General features: G+C 37.8%; 1 protein-coding gene across 2 annotated transcripts in view; it reads right to left on the minus strand.

Annotated features, from left to right (window-relative positions):
* Nucleotides 1-26,376, minus strand: part of KIZ (kizuna centrosomal protein) — a 107,916-nt gene that overhangs the window by 47,219 nt on the left and 34,321 nt on the right. For both annotated transcript variants that reach the window (XM_039874351.1, XM_039874352.1), the window contains exon 7: nucleotides 2,436-2,549. In XM_039874351.1, coding sequence (XP_039730285.1) covers nucleotides 2,436-2,549 — 114 coding nt within the window. The remainder of the gene's footprint in view (nucleotides 1-2,435; nucleotides 2,550-26,376) is intronic.

Below are 26,376 nucleotides of genomic sequence, written 5' to 3' on the forward strand. Positions count from 1 at the left end.
TCTTCCTGACTTAGAGTTCTCTGACATGAGGGTCATTAACAATTAAGGTATAAAAGTAGATCATTCTCTCCAAATCTGTGTTTCTGAAATGGTTTATCAAATTGACAAGTGGACTGCTTTGGTCCAGAGGAGACCGCAAAGCAGACAGGAATATTTCATTTACGTGAGTGCAGAGCAATAACTCCTGGGGGCTGAGGGGCACAGGGCGTGCCTAGATCAAGGAGAACATAGGGCAGCCTGATGCCATGATTAAAAGCCTTTAGAAAGAATTTGTATTTAAAGACCTGACTGCTCATCTCTCAAAGGTCGTATAAACACTCGGCACTTTTTCCGAGGCAAGAGAGTGAACCAGCAACAATCAGTGTGCATTAATCAGCATCCCCAGTCACACATGGGGCAATTCTAATTGTAAAAGAAGAAAACATTGACCTTAGTAACCATTCCTGACTTCTTTATCTGGCTTTAAAAAATGATTGTGGTAAAGAAACAGTCTTGAAAGCTCTAGATATTAATTTTAAAATTTGTGTTGGTCATAAACAAGGATCATTTCTTATGGAAGGCTGATTTATATATAACTGTAGATCAATAGTCATATAAAATGCAATGGAAATGGAATGGAAATCAATGCTTTATTATGCATGTTGAGAAACTATAACAAACTTTAGTCTAGTAGATGTAGATATATCTTATCCACAATCAGAGTTTGGCAGCCCAGGTTAAGAGAGTCACACAATGAATCATTTAGTCTAACAAGTTTTCACAGAGAATTATAAATGCATATATGCTTTCTAGGTCACATACCACAACTGTGGTTTATGTGAAATAGTATATCAACAGATACAAAAGGCACTAAGAAAGAAACAGGGGTCTGAGTAAAGAACCGTACAACACATAGTTACCAAATGCCTTACAGAGCACAAAGACTCTTTCCCAGCCAGCTTCTCCTACCACCTTGTAAAACAGAATTTTTATTTCACATGATAAAAAACATAAAAGAGGATTTTCTTGCATTGACCTTTACTGTTTTAAGTTGAAAAGCTAATGACCACGAAGGTAATTTCTAGCATTTTCCATAGTTTGGAGATCGCTAGTACAGATGCGGAAGGTACTGTAAACATATTCATGAGTTGCAAACCTCATCTTGTAGTCTGTGAAATGGAACCATATGATTAGCCAAGTTTCTTGTGACAAGGTCATTGTAGAGATCATTATTCTGACTTCTCATTCCTTGATGGGATCTAATATCCACTAGACTTAAGCTGAACTCAAGTCTAAAGAAAATCATGTTTCCTTTCTATTTATATCATTAACATGAAACAGCCTACGTGGCACATTAAAGGTAGAGAAAATGACATTGAATGTAAGATAACTAGACCGAAAGCCCCAAAAGGGGTCCTTTCAGATGGGCTTTCACAGATACTCATCCGGTGATCAGGCTTGAGTAATAATTTGTTCTCTCCTAGTAAATGGTAGGGATGTATTTTAATAAGAGGAAATATAGTTAGTCCTTAAAATAAAAATCAGGGTTAGGACACTGGTAACATTCATGCAACGTGAATTACGCACTTACCAGGTGACAGCACTGAACAAACCATTACGCATACTACACATTTATGATTTTATAAACTCAATAAGTTGCTCAGATGCCACAAAGCTTCTGAGGCCATGGAAAGAAACTCAGATTGCCTAAAAGGTGGGCAGAGGATATGGAATAGATTTCTGACTGACTTAGGAAGAATGTTCAACAATCATGGTTCATATGCTAACTATCCTGCAAATAAACGCCTCTCTCGTTGCAGCTTTATGGCCATTTAAGACATATCCTCTGAGTGGTGGCTCTCAAACTTGAGGGAGCAGAGTGCCCTTAAGGGCTCATTAAAAGCCAGATGGCTGGGCCCCACACCCCAGATTCCTGATTCAGTGGATCCTGGGTAGGGCCTGAGAAGGTGTGCTTCTAGCAAGCTCCTGGATCTTACTGATGCTGCTGGTGCAGGTAACATTCTTGTAGAACAGTATCTGTATCTTCTAGATTGGGAGCCTGTTATCACTAGCATGACTTTGGAAATTTAGGAATACATCTAGGGTTTGGAGCTGCCAAGGACATCCTTCCAGGTGGTGGCTATACTGGGTTATATGCTTGGTTGTTCTCCAAGGCATGCTAAAGGCTACCTGTGTTCCTTCCTGCTAAGTAAGCCCTTAAAACTTTGCTATAAGCAGGGGCTGAATGGATATATCCAGTTAACAATTAGAAACAAATATATTTACAAAGAAGTAGATGGTGAAGTCCATAAAAATGTTAAACCAATGACTGCGAGTGTCTACCCCAGTGCTGATCATGTGGGCTAGCGTTTTGCAACTCTGCAACCCTTTTCGTGGAAGAATTTGGGAACAAGTACAGCCACCTCACCACAGCGGCAGTTTTACCATAGTAATACCTGACTTGTTTTTCTTTGCCGCCACTCCCAGGTGAGAGTCTCGGAAGCTGGTGAAGGACAGCTGCTCCACAGTCTTCAAGGTCTTCTTTCAGAACGTCACTGTGATTATAGAGCCTATAAAAGAAAACAGGTGCTGCATGAGATGTTTATTTAAGCACAAACGGCCAGCTTCTAGAATCTATGGTGGTTCTTCGTGGTTTATTGAAATATATCTGTAATATAATCTAGACATAAAAATGCAAAAACTAGACTATCTCTCAACAAAGATGTAAAACAGGGAAGTTTGAAAAACTTGTTTGTATGTATGAGGCAGTTTTAAAATCATCAGAGAAAGTAACTTTTAACCCTTTGAAGACTTAGTGATGTTCAAATCCACAGCTGTGCAATCTCATTCCACATTGTGATAGGAATGCTAGATAATCTTAACAGCAGAAAAGGCTAATTTTATATTGTCAATCATAACAAAGTGAGGTCTCCATGACTCATATAAAATTTACTTAAATTGTCACTGCTAAGAAATTGAAAACTGCTAGCTGAAGTATATATAGGTTACATATTCTATTTCTGAATGTAGAAAAAATGACTATTATTTCTTCATTTAGATCCCACTGTAATAACACTTTTGTTATTCTTAGTAAGAACAAGAAGGTATGGAAAGAGGGATTTAGCTTTCTTTATCTATTTCCAGTCTATTGAGAGACTTATAAATCTTATAATTTAGCCACTGTTTTAGGTTAGGTTTATCATGGTATCATAGTAGCCTCTAAAGAATTTGGTTACTAACTTCCTTTTAAAAAATGTCCATTTGGGGAAAAGAATGATTCTAAAAAGCTATGGAAGAAGATACCAAAGATAAAATAGTATTACATCTTTTAAGGAGCTGATCGTGTATGAAGCTGGGAATATTCAACACATAAAAAGAAAATAAAACAACTTATAAAGCAATATGTTAACTAGCAAAGTATTACTAATTTGTACTACAGTTGGTTAAGTTACTGGATCTATTTAATGGCCATGTGCCTCATATCACAAGGACGAAATAGACACACTCTGTCCATCTACTTGAGGGTGAGTGACAAGTGCAGGCTCAGGCCCACTCTGAAGCAGGCTTTTACCCTGGGCAGGAAATATAGTTCAAGCCCTGTTCTGGACTCTGGGCCACCCTGTCAGTGCTCTAGCTCCTTGCTAAGTCTTACACTCGTGCTTAAACTCTAAGCCTGGGTTCTTAGTCTCTGGGCTAGATCCTGTGTTGGGTCCTTCCTTTACTCCTGAGCTCTACTGCCCTGAACCTTCCAGACTCCTGGCCTCTGTGACTTACAGTACCTGTGAATACCTCTTTTTCTCAGGCAAAATCTGGGTCCTAATTCTTTTTGGAAGGCTTTATCTTGTTACCACTCAACTCACAGAATAATAGCCTGACCTTAAGAAGAGAAAGATAAGCCAGCCTGAGGTGAGCTAATTTCAGAGCAGTAAAGGAGAACTCATAATTAATAGGAAGACAATCAGGAATTATGAGGTGGTAGAGAAACTGAGAGCTCTGTGGTGCCAGGGGCTTGACTAAGGAGGAGGAATTTGGGCAGACCGGATTTAGACAGAGGGGGAGATATTTCAAGCTAAGGAGCAGCTCAGGCAAAAGTGACAGGAAATGCCAGAGGAAGAGGGGAGTGGGGACTAGCAAGGGGCTAAGTCTGGCCAGGTGAGGGATTCTGTTAGTGGTTATAAGATAGTAATGGGAAATAAAATTGATATGGAGCTCTAGTGAGAAAACAGCGATACACCTTGTGGATTTCTGAGCCATGCTGGTACCCTGAAAGCAGTGTTTTTGAGAGGGCTGGCCTAGCAGCTGTGCGCAGATGGAATTGGTGAGGAAAGAGACCTGAGATGCTAAGACCAGCCAGGAGACTGGTGATGCTCTATATGATAGAAGAAGAATGTGTAAGTATGAGAACAGTGGTGAGGTGGCAGAGGAGAAACAGTCATTCCAGGTGCAGCAGCCAGGGAGGACTCAGTGCCTATGGCTGGTGGGGTGAGGATGCAGAAAGCTGGGGCATGTGCCTCCCTCAAATGGCCAGTAACCCTAGCCTCCCACTGTGGAGACCGCGTCTCAGTAACGCTAGATCTTCCTAGTTTTTAAGAGAAGCCGGAAATCCACAATGACAAGTTTTATTTTTATATGATATCTCCCAAATTTAAAAATGTGACAACTAATTCAAAAGAAGGTTAAATACCATGCTTGACAAACAATGTCCATCTGCTGGCTTAGGTCTCCAGCTTAGACCTTTAGTCTTACATCCTGACCTGGTAGTATATCCACCCGGTCTTGGTGTTTTTGTACCTCCTCTAAAACACTAGTACAACAGTGGAACTTAGTAGACACTTGCTAATGCTGGTGTACCAAGGTGAGGTGGGGTAGCGTGTTATAGTGAGAGCAGCCTCCCTCCGGGGAGGAGTAGTTTATCTCTGCTATTCTTAGGAACGATGGTAAGAGAAAGCAGACTGAGTTTTAATAGTTTTATTATTGTTTATAGACAATGCACCCCTTGTTGCCTAAATCTACATCTCCTTTCACCACCACCCCCAAAAGTATCGGGGGCATGCCAGTGCTCAGTAATACCTGATGGTCCAGGCAGGACAAATGCCAGATAACCTTTGTTTTTTTCCTATCTGATCAATCCAAACATAAGACTTACTTAGACTAGCTCATCTTACACTTTGTCTAGGAGCTTCTCTGACTACCTCATTCACAGGATTTTTCCTATCTCTGAAATCCTTTAGCACAATATAGACAGCATCCTATCTGTACTATTCTAGTTATGTCTGCCTAGTCTTCTCAACAAGACCGAAAGCTTGTTTAGAACAGCAATCAGACTTCTGAATTTTTACTTTAAGTTCCATATAGTACTCAGCACAATGCTGAAGACACACTTAACAACACTACATGTTGAACGACAGGCCAAGATTTAAACCTAGATTAGAAAAAGTCATGACATACCTATTTTTACAGTCTGTTTCTGTACGTGAGTATTACTCCAGTCCAGGGCTTCCAGGGGTGGCAACAAGTGACCAAGAAGGTGGCCACAAGCATCGTCTGCACGAAGCTCATGGTCTACTCTAGATTAAGTCAGAATCTTGTCTGGTGAAAGTGAGACAGGACAGGGAGTGCAGGGATACTCCCTCCCCCTCCAGGATAGGCTCTGGAAAATTTTTCTTCTTCAGATTTCTCCCTGTTTTAGACCTGGCAGGCGGGGAGGGGTGGTCCACGGGGCAAGAATAAGCCCAAATTGGTCTTTTCCAGCCTGGACGCCATCTTTGGCTAAGGCATGACCTTGGCTAATTATATCATTATAATCTCAGCCACATTGCTAATACCACAGCTCCCATCATATCCCTGACGCCACCATGACAGTTCTGGAAACACCACATGCGGAAGAAAAGCAGGAACCCAAGCTCCCCGCCTACTGGGTGGCGACACGGAGGCTACCTCAGCACTAGGTTTTCCCAGGCTCTGCCTCCAGGGAAAACAAAAAAAGTTCAAAACCCAGTCATCTTGTGCTCTCTCTTTCTCTCGAGTAAGCCTGCACCCCACTCGAGTATGTACTTTCGCTTTAATAAATCTTAAGCTTTCCTGCTTGCTGTTTGCCTTGACCTGGGATTCTTTCTTGCAGAACAGGACAAGAATCTGGTCACTGGACCCCCACGCTCTCCAGCTGTTCATCTTATCCTTAAATTCTTCCATGTGGAACAAGACGAGAACCTTTCCAGTAACAAAAAGATGAGCCAATCTGTGCTAAGAATTTCTAAGAGTTATCCCCCCACGTGATATCAGACTTTACTTTGCAAAATATCCATCAATCCTTTGCTGAAAATAACTTCGTTAAATAATTCACACACTGTATAGAGCTAACAATTAGACTATTATAGAAACACTAATTATTTTAGAATTCAAAACCTCAATTTCTTTCATGTCTTCTATTTGCATTACTACCAAAATAATTCCAGCTGGGGGACATTAGTCTGCCAAGCCCAGGCCCAGTCTTTCCTGGGAGTGTATGGACTGGCCTGGCACCAACATGCTGGGCTCTACCATCAGTTTATTCTCTGTAAAGTCCAACAGGAGGATAAACCTGCTGGATGACAAATAATCGCTAGAAACACAAATGACACTTTAAAGACATATTTTATTTTACCTAATAACAGTTAAAGCATACAATAAATACATTTTGAGGGGCTAAATTTTAAAGTAATTGCTTTCTCGCTTCATTTTCATCTTTCAGTCACAAAGAATTTAGAAGATAATTTAAAAGAAAACAACTCCGCTCCGGGCTAATGGTTTTTTTTTGTTTTGTTTGTTTTTGTTTTAATGAGTTAGAAAAGTTGCTATGCTTTTTCTTTCAATATCACAAACAGAATTATTTCTTGGCAAAAATAACCCTGTATAAGGGCTACAGAAAATAAACTTTTCCTTAACTCTACCAGATAACTTTCACAAATTCCTGTGCATGTTATCTTTTGGCGGACTTAGAATTTATGTGTTACAGTTGTACTACTATATATAAGTTGGACTTTCAGGTTTTATTATCTCTAGGGCAGGACTCCAATTCTGGGGCTGCAGACCAGTACCGTCTGTGGCCTGTTAGGAACTGGGCTGTACAGCAAGAGGTGAGCGGTTGGAGAGTAAAGCTTCATTTGTATTTGCAGCCGCTCCCCAAGACTAGCATCACCGTCTCAGCTCCACCTCAGATCATCAGGTATTAGATGTTCAAAGAAGCACCAATCCCTGGTGCCAAAAAAGATTGGGGACCGCTGCTCTAGGGGACAACAGTCTCAAAATGGTATAATCGCTGACAATAAATATTAATATGTTTGCTTACATAATTTACATAATTTAATGTTACTTTCAAAATGTTTTATAAAATACGTTTACTGCATTTTTAATGAGACTGAAGAATCAAAGTGCTATAGTTGGTCACATCCACAACAAAGTTTTATGGAAGAAATTGTATTTCAGAATGAGCAAAAAAAGAGGCATCATTTGTAGAGGTAGTCCATAAGTGGTGAGCGTGTTATTTAGGAAGAACCCATATAGCGAGAGGTGGGAAAGGGGCAAAGCAAACCACCTTTGTTTCCAATTCCAGTGCCTGCAGAGACACTGGTCCTAAAACTCCACTTCTTTCCCCTCTAGGGTTTGACCCTACCTGCATTCCAAAATACAAGAAGGCTTTGCTCTTTAAACCAAGAACACATGGTCTAAATAGGCAATATTACTTTTAAAACTACCATTTTATCAAATTCTAGTTCTGTTTTTTTACATTTAATTCCCAAGAAAATTTGTTGATTACAATTAATAACATTTAATCTCTTAAGACCCATGAAGGTTCTTAAGTTTAAGCAGAAGTAACAGAATGCATTCATGTACCATGTGGTACTCAAAGACCACAACTGCTACAAAATATAATTAGGGAACCAGGGGGGCTGTTGTCAGTCAAAACCAAGAAGTTAATTCAATTTGTGTAGCTTATTGGTCATCCTAAAGCAATTTAGCACCTTCACCATAAGAGAAAACTCCAGTGACCTCCCACCCACAGGTACACAAATACAATTGAGAAACAGAGAGGTCTGCAGAAGCTCTACCTCCATAAAGATGCAAATTAAGATTTAAACAGTGTAACAATTGGCTGGAGCTAATCCTTTTACCGAGGTGTAAACGGCTATTGAGAACTGAATTCCAGGCTGCTAACTTTTGTTAAAGAGCTTACAGACAAATTTCACCCAAGAGCAATGCCACGTCAACAAGTTTGAGGACAACTGATATAATAGTTTCAAAAAGCCAATGCAATATATTTCGGTTTGATATCAAATTTCCTGACCATAAATCCAAACATGTAAATATAAACTGCATCAAGAATTAGTGCCCCGGGAAAATAAACTGGAAGCGACTATCTCAAGCCTGACATCCGATGCCTGGAACAGCTGTATGTGTGGCCACAGTGAAGTTTGTATATGGGTTTTGTTTGCCACACAAAACAGTTGTAGAAAGGACAAACACATACATAGTTAAATAGTATTTTTCTTTTAATGGGCTGTCTTACAAAAACCTATGTTTTGGTGGCTACCTCAGTCCCCATTGTGCAGCCCCGTGGGTGGTCTCTTCCAGGGGGCCACTTGAAGGAAGCACAATGCCAAAAAGGAGGGAAGGAGGAGACCACGACACAAAGGCCAACAGAGCAGGGCGGTCTGCAGCAGGCAGCAGACCAGGGGTCAGCAAACAACTCTCCTTCTCTTTACCCAGGAAACAGTGTGATTAAGCTGACAGCTTGAATTATGAGCTACATTTTGTAGGGTACCGTCCTCTTTATTGTAGCAGAGGCTGCACAAGCAAAACTCTTTTCCCCCTACTTTGGCCTCAAAACAGACCTCATCATTCTGTTCCATTTTAATTCTCAGAACTACTCCGTCTCCTATAGCACTGCTCTGCCCCCGCCCCGCCATGAGGTGCTGGAAGGCTTGAGAAAATTTATAATAGGTATTTCCCTCCACCCCTACATAGAGATAACCAGTCTGAACCCATAACGAGTTTTATTTAGTAGCCAAGAACCATTAGTGATAGCTGTAGACACGCTTTATGAAATGGGTAAGTGCTCTCAATCTGTTTTCTCTTTGATAGTTCTATGGATCTCAAACTTAACAACTGGATGGATAAAAATCCTCCTTGCTGGGAAGGTGAAGACTGGAAAGACTTACTCCTGCTCCCTGGATTTCTTTTAAGTCAGCACTTACATGCTACCAGAGGAGGGTTATCTACTGGCTGTGCTCTCTAATCTGAAGGGCCAGTCACCTAAAATGACCTGGCTTTAAATATCTGTTGCAAAAAAGAACGTGGAGGGTAAATGTCCTATCATACAACTTTATACCTTTCAAAAATGTAATACAATCAGGCCCTGCATTTTGGAAAAGTTATTATAATCAGTTCTGTAATTAAACTGTAAGAAGTTACTTTTGGGTATTTGACACTGTCAGGATAGAATCATCTTTGCTGGGGCTTAATGACGGAAGACCATAAAACAAAACGTTAGACTTTTGCTGTGCTGTTACATGTCTGTCTGTCTGTCTCCATATGTATGTATATGTGTGTCTGTAAGAGAAGAAACAAGGAGATTCAAACTGCGCTGGCAAGAGTTACACTATGTGAGGGAATCCAGATACAGAAGAAACCAGAGGGTATAGTAAGATGGGCTTATTAGGGCTCAGGCAATGTTCAGACCCTGAAATAAGTTAGTATGTCACTTCTCTGGGATAAGTGAGTCTCCTTAGAGGCCAATTAACTCTTATGAATGAAAATGGGGTTCAGTGCAGTCAACCGTCACTGAAGGGGAATCCAGACAAGTAAGGCAGATGCCTCCCTGCATTCTGACTCAGTGTTCAGGGTCCACCTCCATGATGACAATGAAATGAGAGCAGCAGCACCCAGGGAGGGCACCTGTAAGAAAGGAACTGAACACTTGGCTATTAATGTTTGCCTCCTGCTGTATGAGTACGGTAGATGTCAAATACTGTAGGACTGCTGAAAAGATGGTACTGGGCCTTTCAGAGGGTCAATTACTGTATTAAAATGAAGAAGCTGAAACAATTTATTATTCAAATGCTCATTCACCAAGAAGCTGCAAAAAAGATGCCAAAGACAAAAAGAAACAAGAAAGTGAATGATAACAAATTATTGTGAAAAAATAAATGGATTAACTATAAAGGAAAAGTAGGCAATATGCAAACGAGAAAATAATAAAACACTAACTGGCCCTCTTGGGTGGGCCCTGGGAACCAGGTGAAAAGGCTTCTCTTGTTAGCATCAGAGTTCAGGGTGAGTACACTTTTACTGAAGCTGGACCAGGTAGCTGCTCATGTGCTGGGATGAAGAGATGAGGAAAATACACTTGTAATCCTTGGATGTGTCCCCTTGGCCTGCAGGGGTGCTATACTCTGCCACATGAGCCACTCTTTTGGTTGGAGTAACCACTAGTTTGTAGACATGAGCCATGGTGACTTGTTTCCAAGGCCTTTGCTTACACTGCACCCCTCCTCTGCAATCTGGAATGGCTAATCTCCTTCAACCAATCGTCATGGCTATTCTGATTTATCTACTACTGTGTAACAAGCTAACCCAAATTTAGTGGTATTAAACAACAACCAACAACTTTTTAAGCTGTTGGCTTCTGTGGGCAGGAATATGGACAGAGCACAATGCAGGTGATTTGTCTCTGCTCCACGATGTCTGGGCCTCAGCCTGAACACCTAGGGGTGATCTGGAATGTGGGGACTGAAATTGCTTGGAGGCTTCTACACTAGCATCTCACAGGGGCCTGGGCTGGGATGATTTCCAGCTCAGCTGGGCCTACTGACTATAACACCAACACGTGGCCTCTTTCTGAGGCCAGTTTGCTATTAGCCTTATTTTCTTGGAAGCCTGGCCATGTTCCGGTCTTTCCTATCTTATTTTGGTCTTAAACAACCAGGGCTTGACTCCCAGTCTCCTCTCCAATCTATGAAACCAAGGGTAAACTTGTTTCACTGAAGAGTAAACTACTTTTAAATTTCAGATTTGTAGTGAAAGAGGTCGAGTTTTGCCACACCCCTAGGATTTGGCCTGACTGCTGGTTCCCTCTGGGTAAAGGTGTAGGTCTGCTGCGTTCTTTCACTAACCTCCCATATTCTTTACTCCCCCTCCCCCTTCCCCCTTTTCCCTCTTCTCTCTCTCCCTTGCCTCCCCCTACATCTGTTGTTTGGCAAGCAGAGTGCTGGGGTAGGGCACCTTAACACTCCACTGGGAGATCTTCCCCAAAATCTTGTAATCAAAAATTTTAAAAATTCTAGGAAATCAGTGACAGTATTGTCTTTCATTTTCTTTTTTAAATCTCCCAAATTTCCTTACTGAAAGAGAGAAAGAGAAAGAATGAGAACCAGGAAAGCAAACCAAAAACTCATCTTTAATATCTATTACAAAATTAGGTGACAAAATAAGAGAGGGACAAACTACTGATAGCAACTGAACCCCCATTATAACTGCTCAGTTGTGCAGAAGGAAGTGGAGGGACAGCAGAAGAACATATGATGTTCCTGAGAAGGCAAGGACCTCCACATCATTGAGGGAGTAGCAGCAGCCCATCTGGATGGGGGGTCTGCAGGTCCATTTCAATGGTGAGAACAAAAGGATTGCAGTAGGGTACAGGAGTAATCTGGGCCCTAGAACTATGGAACCTTACCAGACTAAGTGCCCTTTCCGCAGAGAGTTCTGCAGTGAGGATAAACTAATGGGAGTGAACTTAAATTGAGCTGAAGTAAGACAATAAAGGCAAAAGAAAGAATTTTTCCACTTAAAGTGGAGGAGGGGACAAGAACCAAGAGCTCTAAGAAAGAGACCATACTTATAAACATTCTGGGAGAGCAACAGAAGAGGGAGCTCTGGAGCCATAAAACTAGGATAGCCAGCCTGGCCTACCTGCTCTTCCTGAGTAGAGAACTCATCTCATTGGAACACAGTCCCAGAAAAGATTTTAGGTCCCCTTATCAGTAAAACGCAGGTAATAACACCTCTGTTGCATAAGGTTGCTATAATAATGAGATAATGTATAAAGCAGCTGGAACAGCTTCTGGTACACAGTAAGTACTCAAAGATGATAGAAATTATTACCATTATTATAAACATTATCAAGTTTATATAACAACCTTAAGCCTAACCCTAACAAAATATTAAAGATTTCGGACAGGCCAAGGTGAAGTTTGGTAAAACATATTTGTCCCATTCCAGAGGACATATCCCCCAAACTTAGTGCTTTCTCCCTAGAACAGTACTTGATATATAATTACCCAATTCTACCTCTAGCTTTCCCTTTCCTGTGCTACATTGTTCCAGATGTTCACAAATCCTTGCTTCAGACATACACCCACAGCTGGTTAACTCTCAGAGTTCTAGGGTCTTACTGGTGACCTCATATACTGATGCTAAGTGCAAGCTCTACTTATAGTACGTAATATCCAACACTTCTCACTGAAAAGGGCTAAGTAAAATAAAATGCCCATTTTACCATGATTCTGATTCTTTGATGCTAGAAATTAAATTTACCAAATTTTCAAGAGTCAGAAGTAGGAGAGATAGAAGCCAAGTTCATTTCTAACTTAAAAAGAAAGAAAATGATTGGCCATTCCTGTTTCACCTCATATATGTCCCTGATTCTTGACTTCCAGAACTACCATTATCAGATTACCATTAAGTAATTAATTATCAAATGTCAACAGATGCCAGCCAATGTATCAAGTACTTAAGCTGTACAAAATTAATCTGATGAAAGTGGTAAATGAGAACTTAGAAGTCAAGTTCAATTAGTCAATTGTGATACTGGTCAAAAGGAGATTCGAGATCATAGTTGCAAAAGGTAATGAATGGCTCTGCTATTCTTCCTGTGATTTCACAGTATCTCTACAGCAAGGAGAGAGGAAGAGAACATTCCAAACCAAACAAGTAAGTTCCTGATTTGTTTCTTATTATCATCTCTAGTTAAAGAAAGGAAATTAGGGACAGGGCTAGCCTGACATGAGAAATAAAAGTAAGGGTAATATTCTCATTAATGTGTATAAAACGACATTTGGAAACAGCATATTCTACATGTCAGCAGATGGTCATGAGTTTGGAAGGGTTTCTAAAAACCACACATAGGAAAATAAGAAAGTACTGTGTACAATCTAAAGAGACAAGTTGTTAAAGAGACTTGAAAGGGCTCATCACAAGGGAGGAAAGATGAAACGGAAGTGGAGAAAAGCATCCTGGTAATAGATTTAAAAAGTAAAAAGCAAATGAAATCAGAAATGATTTGGACAAAGCTATGCATTTCATAATTAAACTGAGAGTGGCCAAATATCCGGTTTCCTAGGTCTTCAGAAAGTAAGAGGCAGCCAGATGAAAGTAATTATGAGGAAGAAAGGAGGAAGAGACACTGGGCAGGCTTCTGGATGCTGATATTTCTTGACTGGGTAGGGGTTATTGAGTGTGTTAACTCTGTGCTACTTAAGTAATATACTCAAGATTTGTTCACTTTTCTGTATGTATGCTATATTTCAATAATAAAATTTATTTTAAAAAGTACACATAAGGACTTCGGCTTCTCGTAATGGGATCTTAAGTAATGCATGCCAATCTTTGCACCAAAAACAAAAAATATGTACATAAAAACTATCTCTTTGATAACCTAGAGAGATAAGGTAGTGAAGAACTACAGGACTAAAATCTAGAAAAATGAAATTCTGAGAGGTGAGCCTTACATTTGGGGCAACTTTTCTTTGAAGGGCATGTGCTAATTCCAGAAAGGGCAGTTAAGAGTCTGAGAAACTGAGTGAAGCTTTCGACAACCTCACAGAGTTGGATAATAAAAACTGAAGTCCATGTCCACCAAGGAAGGAAAGCTCTAATAAATCACCCACACTTTGAACTGGAAACTCAAAGGGCTACTTCCTGTAGATAAGGGCGAAACAGAAAGAGTCTGGCCCTCAAAGAGACCAAAGCCTGGCTTCAAACCATGTCAGTCCTCGGACCTGGATGAAAGTGATCCAGAATTGCTTCTGTCCCTAGACACTTGCCAGAAGCAAATGTAAATCCTTTTTTTAGAAAGAGAACTTCCTAGGCCTCAAATCATTCTGAAAATTCTCTTATACGATATACATTCAGAAATTACCAGAGATTTGAGAAAAACAAGACAGAATGATTGAAAATGAAGATAAACAAAAAAAAAAATTGAAACAGACCCACAGGGAACAGATGGAGACACAGCGTCTAAGGTACTTATATTATTCAGAAAGAATGTAAAAATACTAATTAACAATAGATTTTGAAAAGTCAGAAGCTTATAGTTTAAACAAAAATTAGTAAATACACAGATAATTAGAACTATATAATTAACAAGCTTAAGCTAATGGAAACATATAGAACCCTGTCCCAACAAAGAGTAAATAATACATTCCTTTCAAGCATACATGGGCATTTATATAAATTGGCCATTACCATGGATAATCAACAAAGACGAAGAACAGATGTTGTTCAGAGCACATTCTCTGTCAAAAATGTGATAAAATCAGAAATCTATAATGAATAGCTAGTGTTTCTTTACCCCAATGTTTAGAAAGTTAAAAAAAATTTCTAAATAATGTTTGTCAAAGGAATAAATATAATTATAAACATTTGTATAATTAAATTAAAATATTTAAAACTGAATGACAGTGATAACGTCACCCGTCAAAACCAGTGGGGTGCAAGTCAAGCATTACTTAGAGGGAAACCTAGTCTTAAAGCATGTGGTCGAAAATGAGAAAGACTGAAAATTAGACATTCGATCAAGTTGGAAAAAGAACCACATGGTAAAATCAAGAAAAGTAAAAAGGTAATAATAAAGATAATAACAGAGACAAATGAGATTTTTAAAAAGCAATAAATGGGATTGAATTTGATTATTTGAAGAAATTAATAAAAAATCTCATGCAGGAGTGATTGATAAAACAGAGTGGAGATAAAATTGTGGATGAAAAAAGGGAATATAATTATTGACACAGTAGAAATTCTAAAATACAAAACATGCCTACAAACATGAAAACTTAGAAAATGGACCTCTTTCTACATTTTCAAAATTGACTCAAGATGAATGAAAACCTGCATATACATATGAGCATTTAAGGACTAAGTAATCAAACAAAAATTAAGGGAATTTTCATTAGCAGATCTGTCTTGCAAGAAATGTTAAAAGAAATTCTCCACGTTGTAACCTTTTGTTCCCAGTCATCTACCTCCTCTGATCAAGGCCAGCAGCTTACGGTTGGCAAAGGCTGGGAACCAGGTTCCAGTTGGTCAATGGAGATATCTTTTAAGATCTTTTAACATTTCCTGTACAGACACTGAGTGGCAAATGACTGTAATTACTGCCTACTTTGCTGATGATCAGTTCTCAAGACCAATGTCCTTTTGGAAGCCCGGTTCTGGACTTTTGAAAATTTAAACCAAAATGAGGTAAAGATAAGGAAAAATCTCAGATTTTTTTCAGATCAAAATAGATAAGCTAATAGGAGAGGCACAGGGAAGAATGGGGAATGAAATGCCAGGTAAAACATGAGGAAATACATGGATGGCCCCACCTGCTGGCATGGAGTTGTTTTTCCAAAACCTTAATGTACAACCTTTCTTTAGGAACAAAAGCCAAATCTGTGGAGTAGTAACAAAAAAATTCAGGGGGCCACCTTTTGAGGGGCAGAGGTCATGTCCAGGAAAAACAAGTGACGGTGGTGAAGAAAAAAAGCAACTGAGAAGACATCTGAAGGCGTCATCACATCTTAAGGAACAATGAATTTATAAATATGCTTGTAGCTCATCTTAAAGTGAATTTAGGGTAAATTATAAAAGAACACAGTTGTAACCTATTATTCCAGGCAATATGATTTTCAGCAGCAAATCTTTCTCAGATGCAAGAGCTTCCTTCCTATATTTAACTTTGAAGAGGGACTAAATTAAAACCATTGGAGGAGATTCAATTTATTTGATCAGATTTTTATGACCTTGATAAACCAAGGCTTTCATTTGACATACGTTAAAAGGCAGCACTCACTACATTTTGCTTTCAGTCATCCTCCAGGGGGAGAAAGAACAAAGTAACTTTGCAAGTACTTTGTTCAAGCTTGAAGAAAGGCACATAGCACTTGATAAGCTTGCTTATTCGAGGTTGGAAGGCACAAAAATCAATATGGACAGAGCAAAAGATAAAATTGCCACTGCTTGGTTTTCTTTTCCTTTTCTAATTAAAAAATCTAATTTGCTTTCCTTACTCAACCTTATGAAATATTATCCTTGATGATACTCTAGTTATTTAGGCAGTACAAAGTCATAGGGACAGAGCCCAGGATACCAGTTAAGAATGCAGACTCTGGACTCAGATCGCTGAGTTCAAAATACTAAGCAACTTTGTTACTGAACATAATCTCTCTGTGTCTCAGTTTCCTCCTCTATAAAATGGTGATGATAATAGGAATAAACAGGTTATTATAAACAAAGCTCTCACAACAGTATCTGACCTGGAGTTGGTGCTATCGAAGGGTACATCACCATTATGATTGTGATTTATGTGGTAGAGCACAGAAATTAAGAGCCTGAATTCTGGTATCTGACAATTAGTTTGGATGCTAGCTGTGACTCCAAGCCAGCTTTGTGACCTGGAAAGGTTATTTAATCTTTCTAAACCCCTCTTGAAATAATCCACTTGGCATCTACAGCATAACTTCTCAGTTCTCCTCATTCTTCACTGTGGCCTCTTCTCAGACTCCTTTTCTGGCTCCTTCTGATCTTTCTGACCTTGAAAGTGGAGACAGGCCTTGGGCTGCTTTTCCTATTTATGCTCACTCCCTAATGTTCTTCTCAGGGCCCATAACTTTAAGATGCACTTATGATTCAGTAAAGTTACAGGATACAAAATCAAAATACAAAAATTAGTTGCATTTCTATACAACAAACAATCCAAAAAGGAAATTAACAAAACAATTCCATTTACAATAGCATTAAAAAGAATAAAATACTTAGAAATAAACAACCAAGGAGGCAAAAGACTTGTATACTGCAAACTACAAAACACTGTTGAAAGAAATTAAAGACACAAATAAATGGAAAGACATCTTGTGTCCATGGACTGGAAGACTTAATATTGTTAACATGTCCACACTACCCAAAGTGATCTACAGATTCAGTTCAATCCCTATCAAAATCCCAGTGGCACTTTTTACAAAAACAGAAAAAACAACCCTAAATTTGTATGGAATTACAAAGGACTCTGAATAGCCAAAATAATATTGAGAAAAAAAAGAAAAGAAAAAAGCTGGAGGACTCACACTTCCTGGCTTCAAAACATATTATAAAACTGCAGTAATCAAAACAGCATGGTACTGGCATAAACAAACACACACACACACACACACACACACACACGCAGAGAGAGAGAACAGAATAAATCCATGCATATACAGTCAATGGTTTTCAACAAGAGTGTCAATAATACACAATGGGAAAAAGATAGTCTCTTCAACAAATGGTATTAGAAAACCGGATAGCCACATAAAAAGGAATGAAATTGGACCCTTATCCTACACCATACATAAAAACCAACTTTAAATCAGTTAGTGACTTAATTGTAAGACCTGAAATTGTAAAACTCTTAGAAGAAAACATCAGAGAAAAGCTGCCTGACATTGGTCTTAGCAACAATTTCTTAGATATGACACCAAAAGCACAGGCCACAAAATCAAAAATAGATAAGTAGGACTACATCAAACTAAAAAATGTCTACACAGCAAAGGAAACCATCAACAAATGAAAAGACAACCTAAGGAATGGGAGAAAATGTTTGCAAATTATATATCTGATAATAAACTAATACCAAAAATATATAGAGAACTCATACAACTCAACAGCAAAAAAAAAAAAAAAAAAAAAAAAATTAAAAAATGTGCAGAGGATCTGAATAGACATTTTTTCACAGAAGACATACAGATGGCCAACAAGTACAGGAAAAGGTGCTCAAAATCATGAATCATCAGGGAAATGCAAATCAAAACCACAATGAGGTATCATCTCACACCAATTAGAATTGCTATTATAATAAAGACAAGAAAAAAGTATAGGTAAGAATGTGGAGAAAAGGGAACCCTTGTGCACTGTTGGTAGGAACGTAAATTGGTGCAGCCATTATGGAAAGTAGTATGAAGGTTCTTCAAAAAATTAAAAATAGAACTACCACATGTTCCAGCAATTCCACTTCTGGATATTTATCTGAAAGAAAAGAAAATGCTAACTTGAAAAGATATGTGCATCCCCATGTTCACTGCAGCATTCTTCACAAAAGCCAAGACACGGAAGCAGCATAGTGTCCAATGAGGGATGAATGAAGAAGTTGTAGTGTGTGTGTGTGTGTGTGTGTGTGTGTGTGTGTGTGTGTGTATAATAATGGAATATTATTCAGCCGTAAGAAGGGAATCCTGCCATTTTTGATGTGGATGAACTTTAAGGGTATTATGCTAAGTGAAATAAGTCAGACAGAGAAAGCCAAGTCTCATATAATCTCACTTATATATGGAATCCAAACAAAACTCAATTAATAAATACAGAGAACAGACTGGTGGCTGCCAGAGGTGGAGTGAAGGCAGTCAAAAGGTACAAACTTGCAGTTACAAAATAAATAAGTCCTGGGGATATAATGTAGAGCATGGTGACTATAGCTAATAATATTGTATTGTATATTTAAAAGTTGCCAAGAGAGAACTTTAAAATTCTCATAAGAAAAAAAATTTGTACCTATGTGTGGTGATGGATGTTAACTAGCCTTATTGTGGTAATCATTTCACAGTATATACAAATATCTAATTATTATGTTATACACCTGAAACTAATATAAGATTATGTGTTAATTATATCTCAATAAAAAAATTACTTTCTAATAAAAAATAACCAACCAAAAAAAATGTTAACTATTTATCCACATAATGAAACAATTGGACATCCACATGCAAATAAGTAAATTTAAACATAGATCTTACACCTTTCACAAAAAATCTCTCAAAATGGATCACAGACCTAAACTGTAAAATACAAAACTATAAAACTCTTAGAAGATAACATAGGAGAAAACCTAGATGACCTTGGGTATGGCAATGACTTTTTAGATACAACAACAAAGGATTGATCAATGGAAGAAATAACTGATAAGCTAGACTTCATTTAAATTAAACATTTATACTCTGCTAAAGATAGGGTCAAGAGAATGAGAAGACAAGCTACAGTCTGGGAGAAAAAAATTTCAAAGGACACATCTGATAAAGGACTGTTATCCAAAATATTCAAGAGCTCTTAAAACTCAACAATAAGAAAATTATCAATTTTAAAAATGAAAAATGGGCCAAATTAAATCCAAAGCAAGCAGAAGAAAAAAATAATAAAATTTAGAGCAGAAATCAATGTAACTGAAAACAGAAAAACAAGAGAGAAAATCAAGCAAACAAAAAGCTAGTTTTTTTTGGGGCGGGAAGGAAGGGAAGGATAATCCCCTAACCAGGCGTATTAGTCTGCTCAAGCTGCCATGACAAAATATCAGAAACTGGATGACTTAAAAAACAGAAATTTATTTTTCACAATTCTGGAGGCAGGGAAGTCCAAGATCAAAGTGCTGGCTGATTTGATTCTTGGTGAGACCTTCTCACTGTGTTCTTGCACAGCAAAGAACTAGAGCTTTGGTATCTCTTCCTCTTCTTATGAGAGCACCAGCCCTACAGAATTAGGGCCTTATCTTTATGACCTTTTTTAACCTTTATCACCTCCTCACAGGCCCTATCTACAATCACATTTGGTGCTGGTGCTTCAACATATGAATTTTGGGGGACACGAACATTCAGTCCATGACACCAGACTAACCAAGAAAAAAGAAAAGAGAGAAGATCCAAATACCAGAAATGAATGAGAGACTATCAGTATTGATCCTATGGACGTTAAAAGGATAATAAAGGAATAGTATAATCAACTCTATGCTCACAAATTTGTTAGATGAAATGAACCAATTTCTTAAAGAACACAATCTATTAAATCTCACACAAAAAGAAATAGATAATATGAATAGAACCATATATGTTAAAGAAACTAAATCAATAATTAATAATATTCAAAAACAGAAAGCACCAGGCCCAGATGGGTTTACTAGTGAATTATACTAAATATTTAAAGAAGAAATTATACCTATTCTATACAATCTCTTTCAGAGGATAGAAGCAGAGGAAATACTTCCTAACTCATTCTATAAGGCTAGCATTCATTACCTTTATACCCAAACCAGATAAAGCCACTATAAGAAAGGAAAAGTACAGAACAGTATCTCTCATGAACATAGATGTAAAATCCTTAACAAAATACTAGCAAACTGAATCCAACTATGTATAAAAAAATTATATACCACACCAAGTGTATTTTATCCCAGGTACAGAAGACTGATTTGACGTTTGAAAATCAACGACTGCAATTCATCATATCTACAAGCTAAAGAAGAAAAATCAGATGGTTATGTTATTAGGTGCAGAAAAAGCATATGACAAAAGTTAACACTCATTCATGATAAATACTCTCCGCAAACCAGGAATAGAGTGAAACTTCCTCAATTTGATAAAGAACATCTAGAAAAAAAAGATAGCTAGCATTATATTTAATGGGGAAGGACTAGATGCTTTCTCCATAAGATCAGGAACAAGGCAAGGATATCTGCTTTCACCATTCCTTTTCAACAATGTACTAGAAGAGAATGTGACAAGAAAAGTAAAGGCATACAGACTGAGAAGAAAGAAATAAAACTGTCTTTATTTACAGATGACATGCTTGTCTATGCTGAAAATCCCAAAGAATCAACAAAAAAATTCCTGAAGCTAGTAAGTGATTATAGCAATGTTGCAAGATAAAAGGTTAATATATAAAAGTTGACCACTTTCCTATATAGCAGCGATGAACAACTGGAATTTGAATTAAAAAGCACAATATCATCTATATTAACACCAAAAAAACCCACAAAGTACTTAAAAATAGGTCTAACAACATATGTACAAGAACTACATGAAGAAAATTACAAAACTGATGAAAGAAATTAAAGACAATCTAAATAAATGGAGAGACATTCCATGCTCATACATAAGAAGATTCCACATTGTTAAGATGTTAGTTCTTCCCAACTTAATCTATGGATTCAATACAATTTCAATCAAAATCCCAGCAAGTTATTTATTTATTTATTTATTTATTTATTTATTTATTTATTTATTTGGTATTGACAAACTGATTCTAAAGTTTATATGGAAAGGCAAAAGACCCAGAGGAACAAACATAATGCTGAAGAACAAAGTCAGAGGATGGATACTATGTGATTTTAAGGTTTACTATAAAGCTAATGTGATCAAGACAGTGTGATATTGATGAAGAAACAGATAAATAAATAAATGGAAAAGAACAGAGAGCCCAGAAATTGACTCACAAAAATATAGTCAACTCTTCTTTTATGAAGGAGCAAAGACAGTTCAATAGAAAGAGGACAGTTTTTTCAATAGATGGTACTGGAAAAAATATACATCCATATAAAAAAATTAATGTAGACACTGACCATTTATGCCTTTCACCCAAAATTAACCCAAAATTAACCCAAAATGGGTCATAGCTCTAAATGTAATATGTCAAACTATAACATTTCAAGAAGATAACAAAGATCTACATGACCTTGGATTTGGTGATATGTTTGTAGATATAATACCAAAAGCACAATGAAAGAAAATGATAATTTGGATTTTATTAAAATAAAAAACTTCTGGGGCCCTTAAGATGGTGGCAGGTACACTGAGTGGCTCAGCTTGGCAACAGTGGTTAGATGGCACGCACTGCTAGGACTAGCCACCCCAGGAGTGGCTAAAAAATAAAACAAAACAAAAACAAAAATAAAACCTTCCGCTCTGCAAAAGACACTGTTAATAGAATAGAAAGACAAGCAAGAGAACTGGAGAAAATATTTGCAAAACGCATTATTCCCTATAAAAGACTTGTATCCAGAGTATACAAAGAGCTCTTAAAACTCAATAATAAGAAAATGAACAACCTGATTAAAACACAGACAAGAGATTTAAACAAACACCTCACCAAAGAACATTTACAAGCGGTAAATGAATACATGAAAAGATGCTCAACATCATATGTCATTAAAGAATTGCAAACTAAAACAATGAGATATCATTATATACCTATTAGAATGGCTAAAATAGGAAAAAACTGACAATACCAAATACTGACAAGGACGTGCAGCAATAAGAACACCCACATGAATAAAAAATAGTACAGCCACTTTAGAAGACAGTTTGGCAGTTTCACACAAAGCTAAATTTTGTCTTACCATATGACAGCAATTGCAATCCTTGGTATTTACAAATGAGTTGAAAATGAGTTGAAAAATTATGTCCACACAAAAACCTGCACGTGGATGTCTATAGAAGCTTTATTCATAATTGCCAAACATGGAAGCCACAAAGATGTCCTTTGGCAGGTGAATGGATAAACTGCAGTACATCCAGACAATGGAATACTATTTGGCACTAAAAAGAAATGAGCTATCAAGCCATGAAAAGACAGGAAGGAATCTAAAACGCATATTGCTTAGTGAAAGAAGCCAATCTAAAAAGGCCACATACTACATGATTCCAAGAATATGACATTCTGAAAAAGATAAAACTGTATAAACAATAAAAAAAAAATCAGTGGTTACCTCAGGTTAGGGTTAGGAGAGAAAAGAGATGAGTAGATGCAGCACAGGGGATTTTTAGGCAGAGAAACTATTCTGTATGATGTTATAAAGGCAGATATGTGACATTATTCATTTGCAAACAAATAAAGCAAAACAAACAAACAAAACCTCACAATACACTGCTTCATTCACCACGGAATGTTTGCATAAGAAAATTCTTATTGGTTAATGCAGATGTGCCCATTTTTCTAGGTCCCTGCCAGTCTACCATCCTTGCTTAGCATGCATGCGGCCATGTGTGAAAACATACCTGATCAAATGATAAGGGTATAGGGCAAGAAAAAGCACAGGTTACCTTGGCTTCTAGGCTACTCAGTGGAACTTGAACACATCTGATTCAGCCTACTTTGGGTCACTATGGGGAGTGGCTTCTACCCAGGTAACCCTTGCAAAGATACAATCCTCGGTTCCAATTCTTCAATTGGTTTGTATTAGTTTTCTATCACTGCAGAACACATTACCACAAATTTAGCACTTAACACAAATTTATCTCACAGTTCCCAAGGGTCAGGGGTCTGGGTCTGGGTTAATGGGGTCCTTTGCTCAGAGTGTCACTAGGCTGAAATCAGTGTATAGGCCGGGACTGCAACCTCATCTAAGGCTCAGGGTCCTCTTCCAAGTTCACTGGGTATTGGCAGAATTTAATTCCTATGGCTACAGAACTGAGGTCCTCAGCTCCTAGGGGCTACACACCATTTCTTGCTATGTGGCCTTCTCTACAAAATGGCAGTTTGCCTCTTCAAGGTGAATCAGAGAGTATCTCAGCTACTTTGAATCTCTCTGCTATCAGTAAGGGCCCAGTCCCTTTCAAAGGCTGATCTGTTTAGGTTGGGCCCACTCCAGATAATTCCTTTTTGATTAGCTCAAAGTCAATTGATTTGGGACTTTCATTATATCTGCAAAATCCTTCATCTCTGTCATATAACATAGCCTAATTATGGGAGAGAAATCCATCAAACTCACAGTTCTACCGACACTCAAAGTGAAAGGATTATACAGATGTACCCCAGGGGGCAGGAATTTCAGGGTCCATCTCAGAATTCTGCCTACTACCTAGATAATTAATCCTGATGAAATTAACCATGTCAGATTAATTCTCTTAAATCAGGTTACTTGCCATATTATCCTCTTAAAATAACCTTCGACAATGCTGCAAAACATAGAGAATAAACTCTAAATTCATCAACTGGATATTCAAGGCCTTTCTCAACCTTCTCCAAGCAACATTTTTAAACCCTTACTCCAACTAGTCTTCCATTAGCCCTCAGTCACACTCTCTGCTGTCCTCCTATGCCCTTCATGTCCTCTATATTTGCATTTCTTCTTGCACTCTTCCTCTAGACCAAATTTGCTCTTTTTTCTCTTTTTTATTCAAAGCCTGCCTAGCCCTCAAGATGCTGCATCCACACCTATACAAAACCTTTCCTGACCCTTTGGTCACTTGGAGCTTATCTTTATTTAAATTTGTCCTAAAGTACTGTGTGGCAAATTACAAATATGACCATAAACTCCTCATCCCTGTGTATACCCTTTTGCAATGAGACTTTGCAACTCATCTCATCATGAGAGGCTGTATTTCACCATCTCTTGACTCTGGGCTGGGCCCTGTGACTTTTTTTAGCCAATGGTACATTAGTAAACATGGCGCAAGCAGACATCTAAAAAGTATCTGTGCACTGGAGCTTGCCCTCTTACTGTCTTGAGAATCCTGCTACAACTACCAGGTGACCGAGCCTGGACTACTTTCCCAAATGATGAGGGACAAATGGTCAAGTTATACTTGTGGTTCCACCTGACATTGGGCCAACCACCTGTCACATGAAAAATAATCAATGGCTAGTGTTTTAAATCACGGGACTTTAAACCAACATTAGCAGCAAACTATTTAATCTTCACAAATAAAAAGATTCAAGGTCCTCCTTTTAGACATTTTTTTAACTCAGCTCATTCTAGTATGGTTTCTTGTGAGGAGTTAATTATAACTTGCAATGAAGGATTAGCTCATGTGCATGATTCATAGCCTTGTTTTCAGTATCTGGAAGTACACGTAGGAATGGGTCATGAAGCTTTTCAAAAATGCTTGGCTTTTAAAGGTGGAAGTAACCTAGCGTCCATAGACAGATGAATGGATAAACAAAATGTGGTATAGTCATACTCTAGAATGCGATCAAAAGGAATGAAGTTCTGATATCCATGCTACAACATGAATGAACCTCAAAAACATTATGCTAACTGAAATAAGCCAGACACAAAAGGACATTAATTGTATAACTGCCGCTAGAACAGACAAATTCATAGAGACAGAAAGGTTAGAGGTTACCAGGGACTGAAGGGAAGGCAGAGTAGAGGGTTATTGCTTAATGGTTGTGGAGTTTATATTTGGGGTGATAAAAACTTTTGGAAATAGTGGAGAAGATTGTACAACACTATGAATGTAATTAATGTCACTAAATTGTACACTAAAACATGGCAAATTCTGTGTTATATAAATTTTAACACAATTTTTAAGAATTAATAATGTAATATACCAAAACTCATTGAATTGTACACTTTAAATGGGTAGATTGTACAGTATCTGAATTACATCTCAATAAAGCTGTTAAATTTCTTAAATAAAACACACAATAAACAAAACAAACAAAGCAAAAATAACCCTTGGCTTCACTTTTCTCATCAGATAGAAACTATCCAGCCTATTGTACTTCTCATCTTCACTGCTAGGAAACTTAAGTTTTATGTTCAAGCACAGCAACTCAGATGGCACACAGATGTGCTAAAAGAAAATAGCTATCATTATCATTCTCATCAAATCAGTGGTTCCAGTTTCCTGTTCATATCCTTCTCTGTATATTCCTTTGTCTCACCTCTTCATCTTTGTTAACTAGAATTCATTCAAGTAACTTTTTCCAGGCCCCAACAAACCCCAAAGTAAACTGATAAAATGGACCTTTGAGGTCATAGTGTTACTCTGTAAATATGACCCTATAGCTTCAGATTAATAAATAACCCTCAGAGCAAAGGAGAGGAGCTCATGCTAAAGAGGAAATAAAAGGACATTTCAAAAGCAGCAATGAGGTCAGCAGATTAACCAGCAGCATTTAAAACTACCTTCAAGCTATTCTTGTGACGTACTTTTACCTCAGAAAATCAATAGGCTCGAATTTGATAACACATACACAGAAAACAACCATTGCTGACTGACCTTTCACTCTGGGAGCATTCTATTAAGAAAAATATTTAAAAATTCCCCAAATGCCCATATTTAGTAAAACTATATCCCCAAATTCCAAGGAACTTGGCTTTAAGGTCATAGGAAAAAGTCATTCATATAGGAGAGTGGAAGATAGAACATTCTTAATTTCACACACATACTCAATTTTTTCATCTCGGAAAAAGACTGAGTCCTGGGTAAGCACACTAGTCCTCTAGTTAGCCAACCAAAATACTAACATCCAATGAATTGATATTAAAAAAAATCCTGCAAATACAAAACCCAAAATAGATATATTCTACTGATGATGTTGTATGTAATATCTATACCTCCTTGATGACAGATAAGGTAT

The sequence above is a fragment of the Pteropus medius genome, unplaced genomic scaffold (assembly GCF_902729225.1).
Source record: "Pteropus medius unplaced genomic scaffold, Ma_sr-lr_union100, whole genome shotgun sequence".
NCBI lineage: Eukaryota > Metazoa > Chordata > Mammalia > Chiroptera > Pteropodidae > Pteropus > Pteropus medius.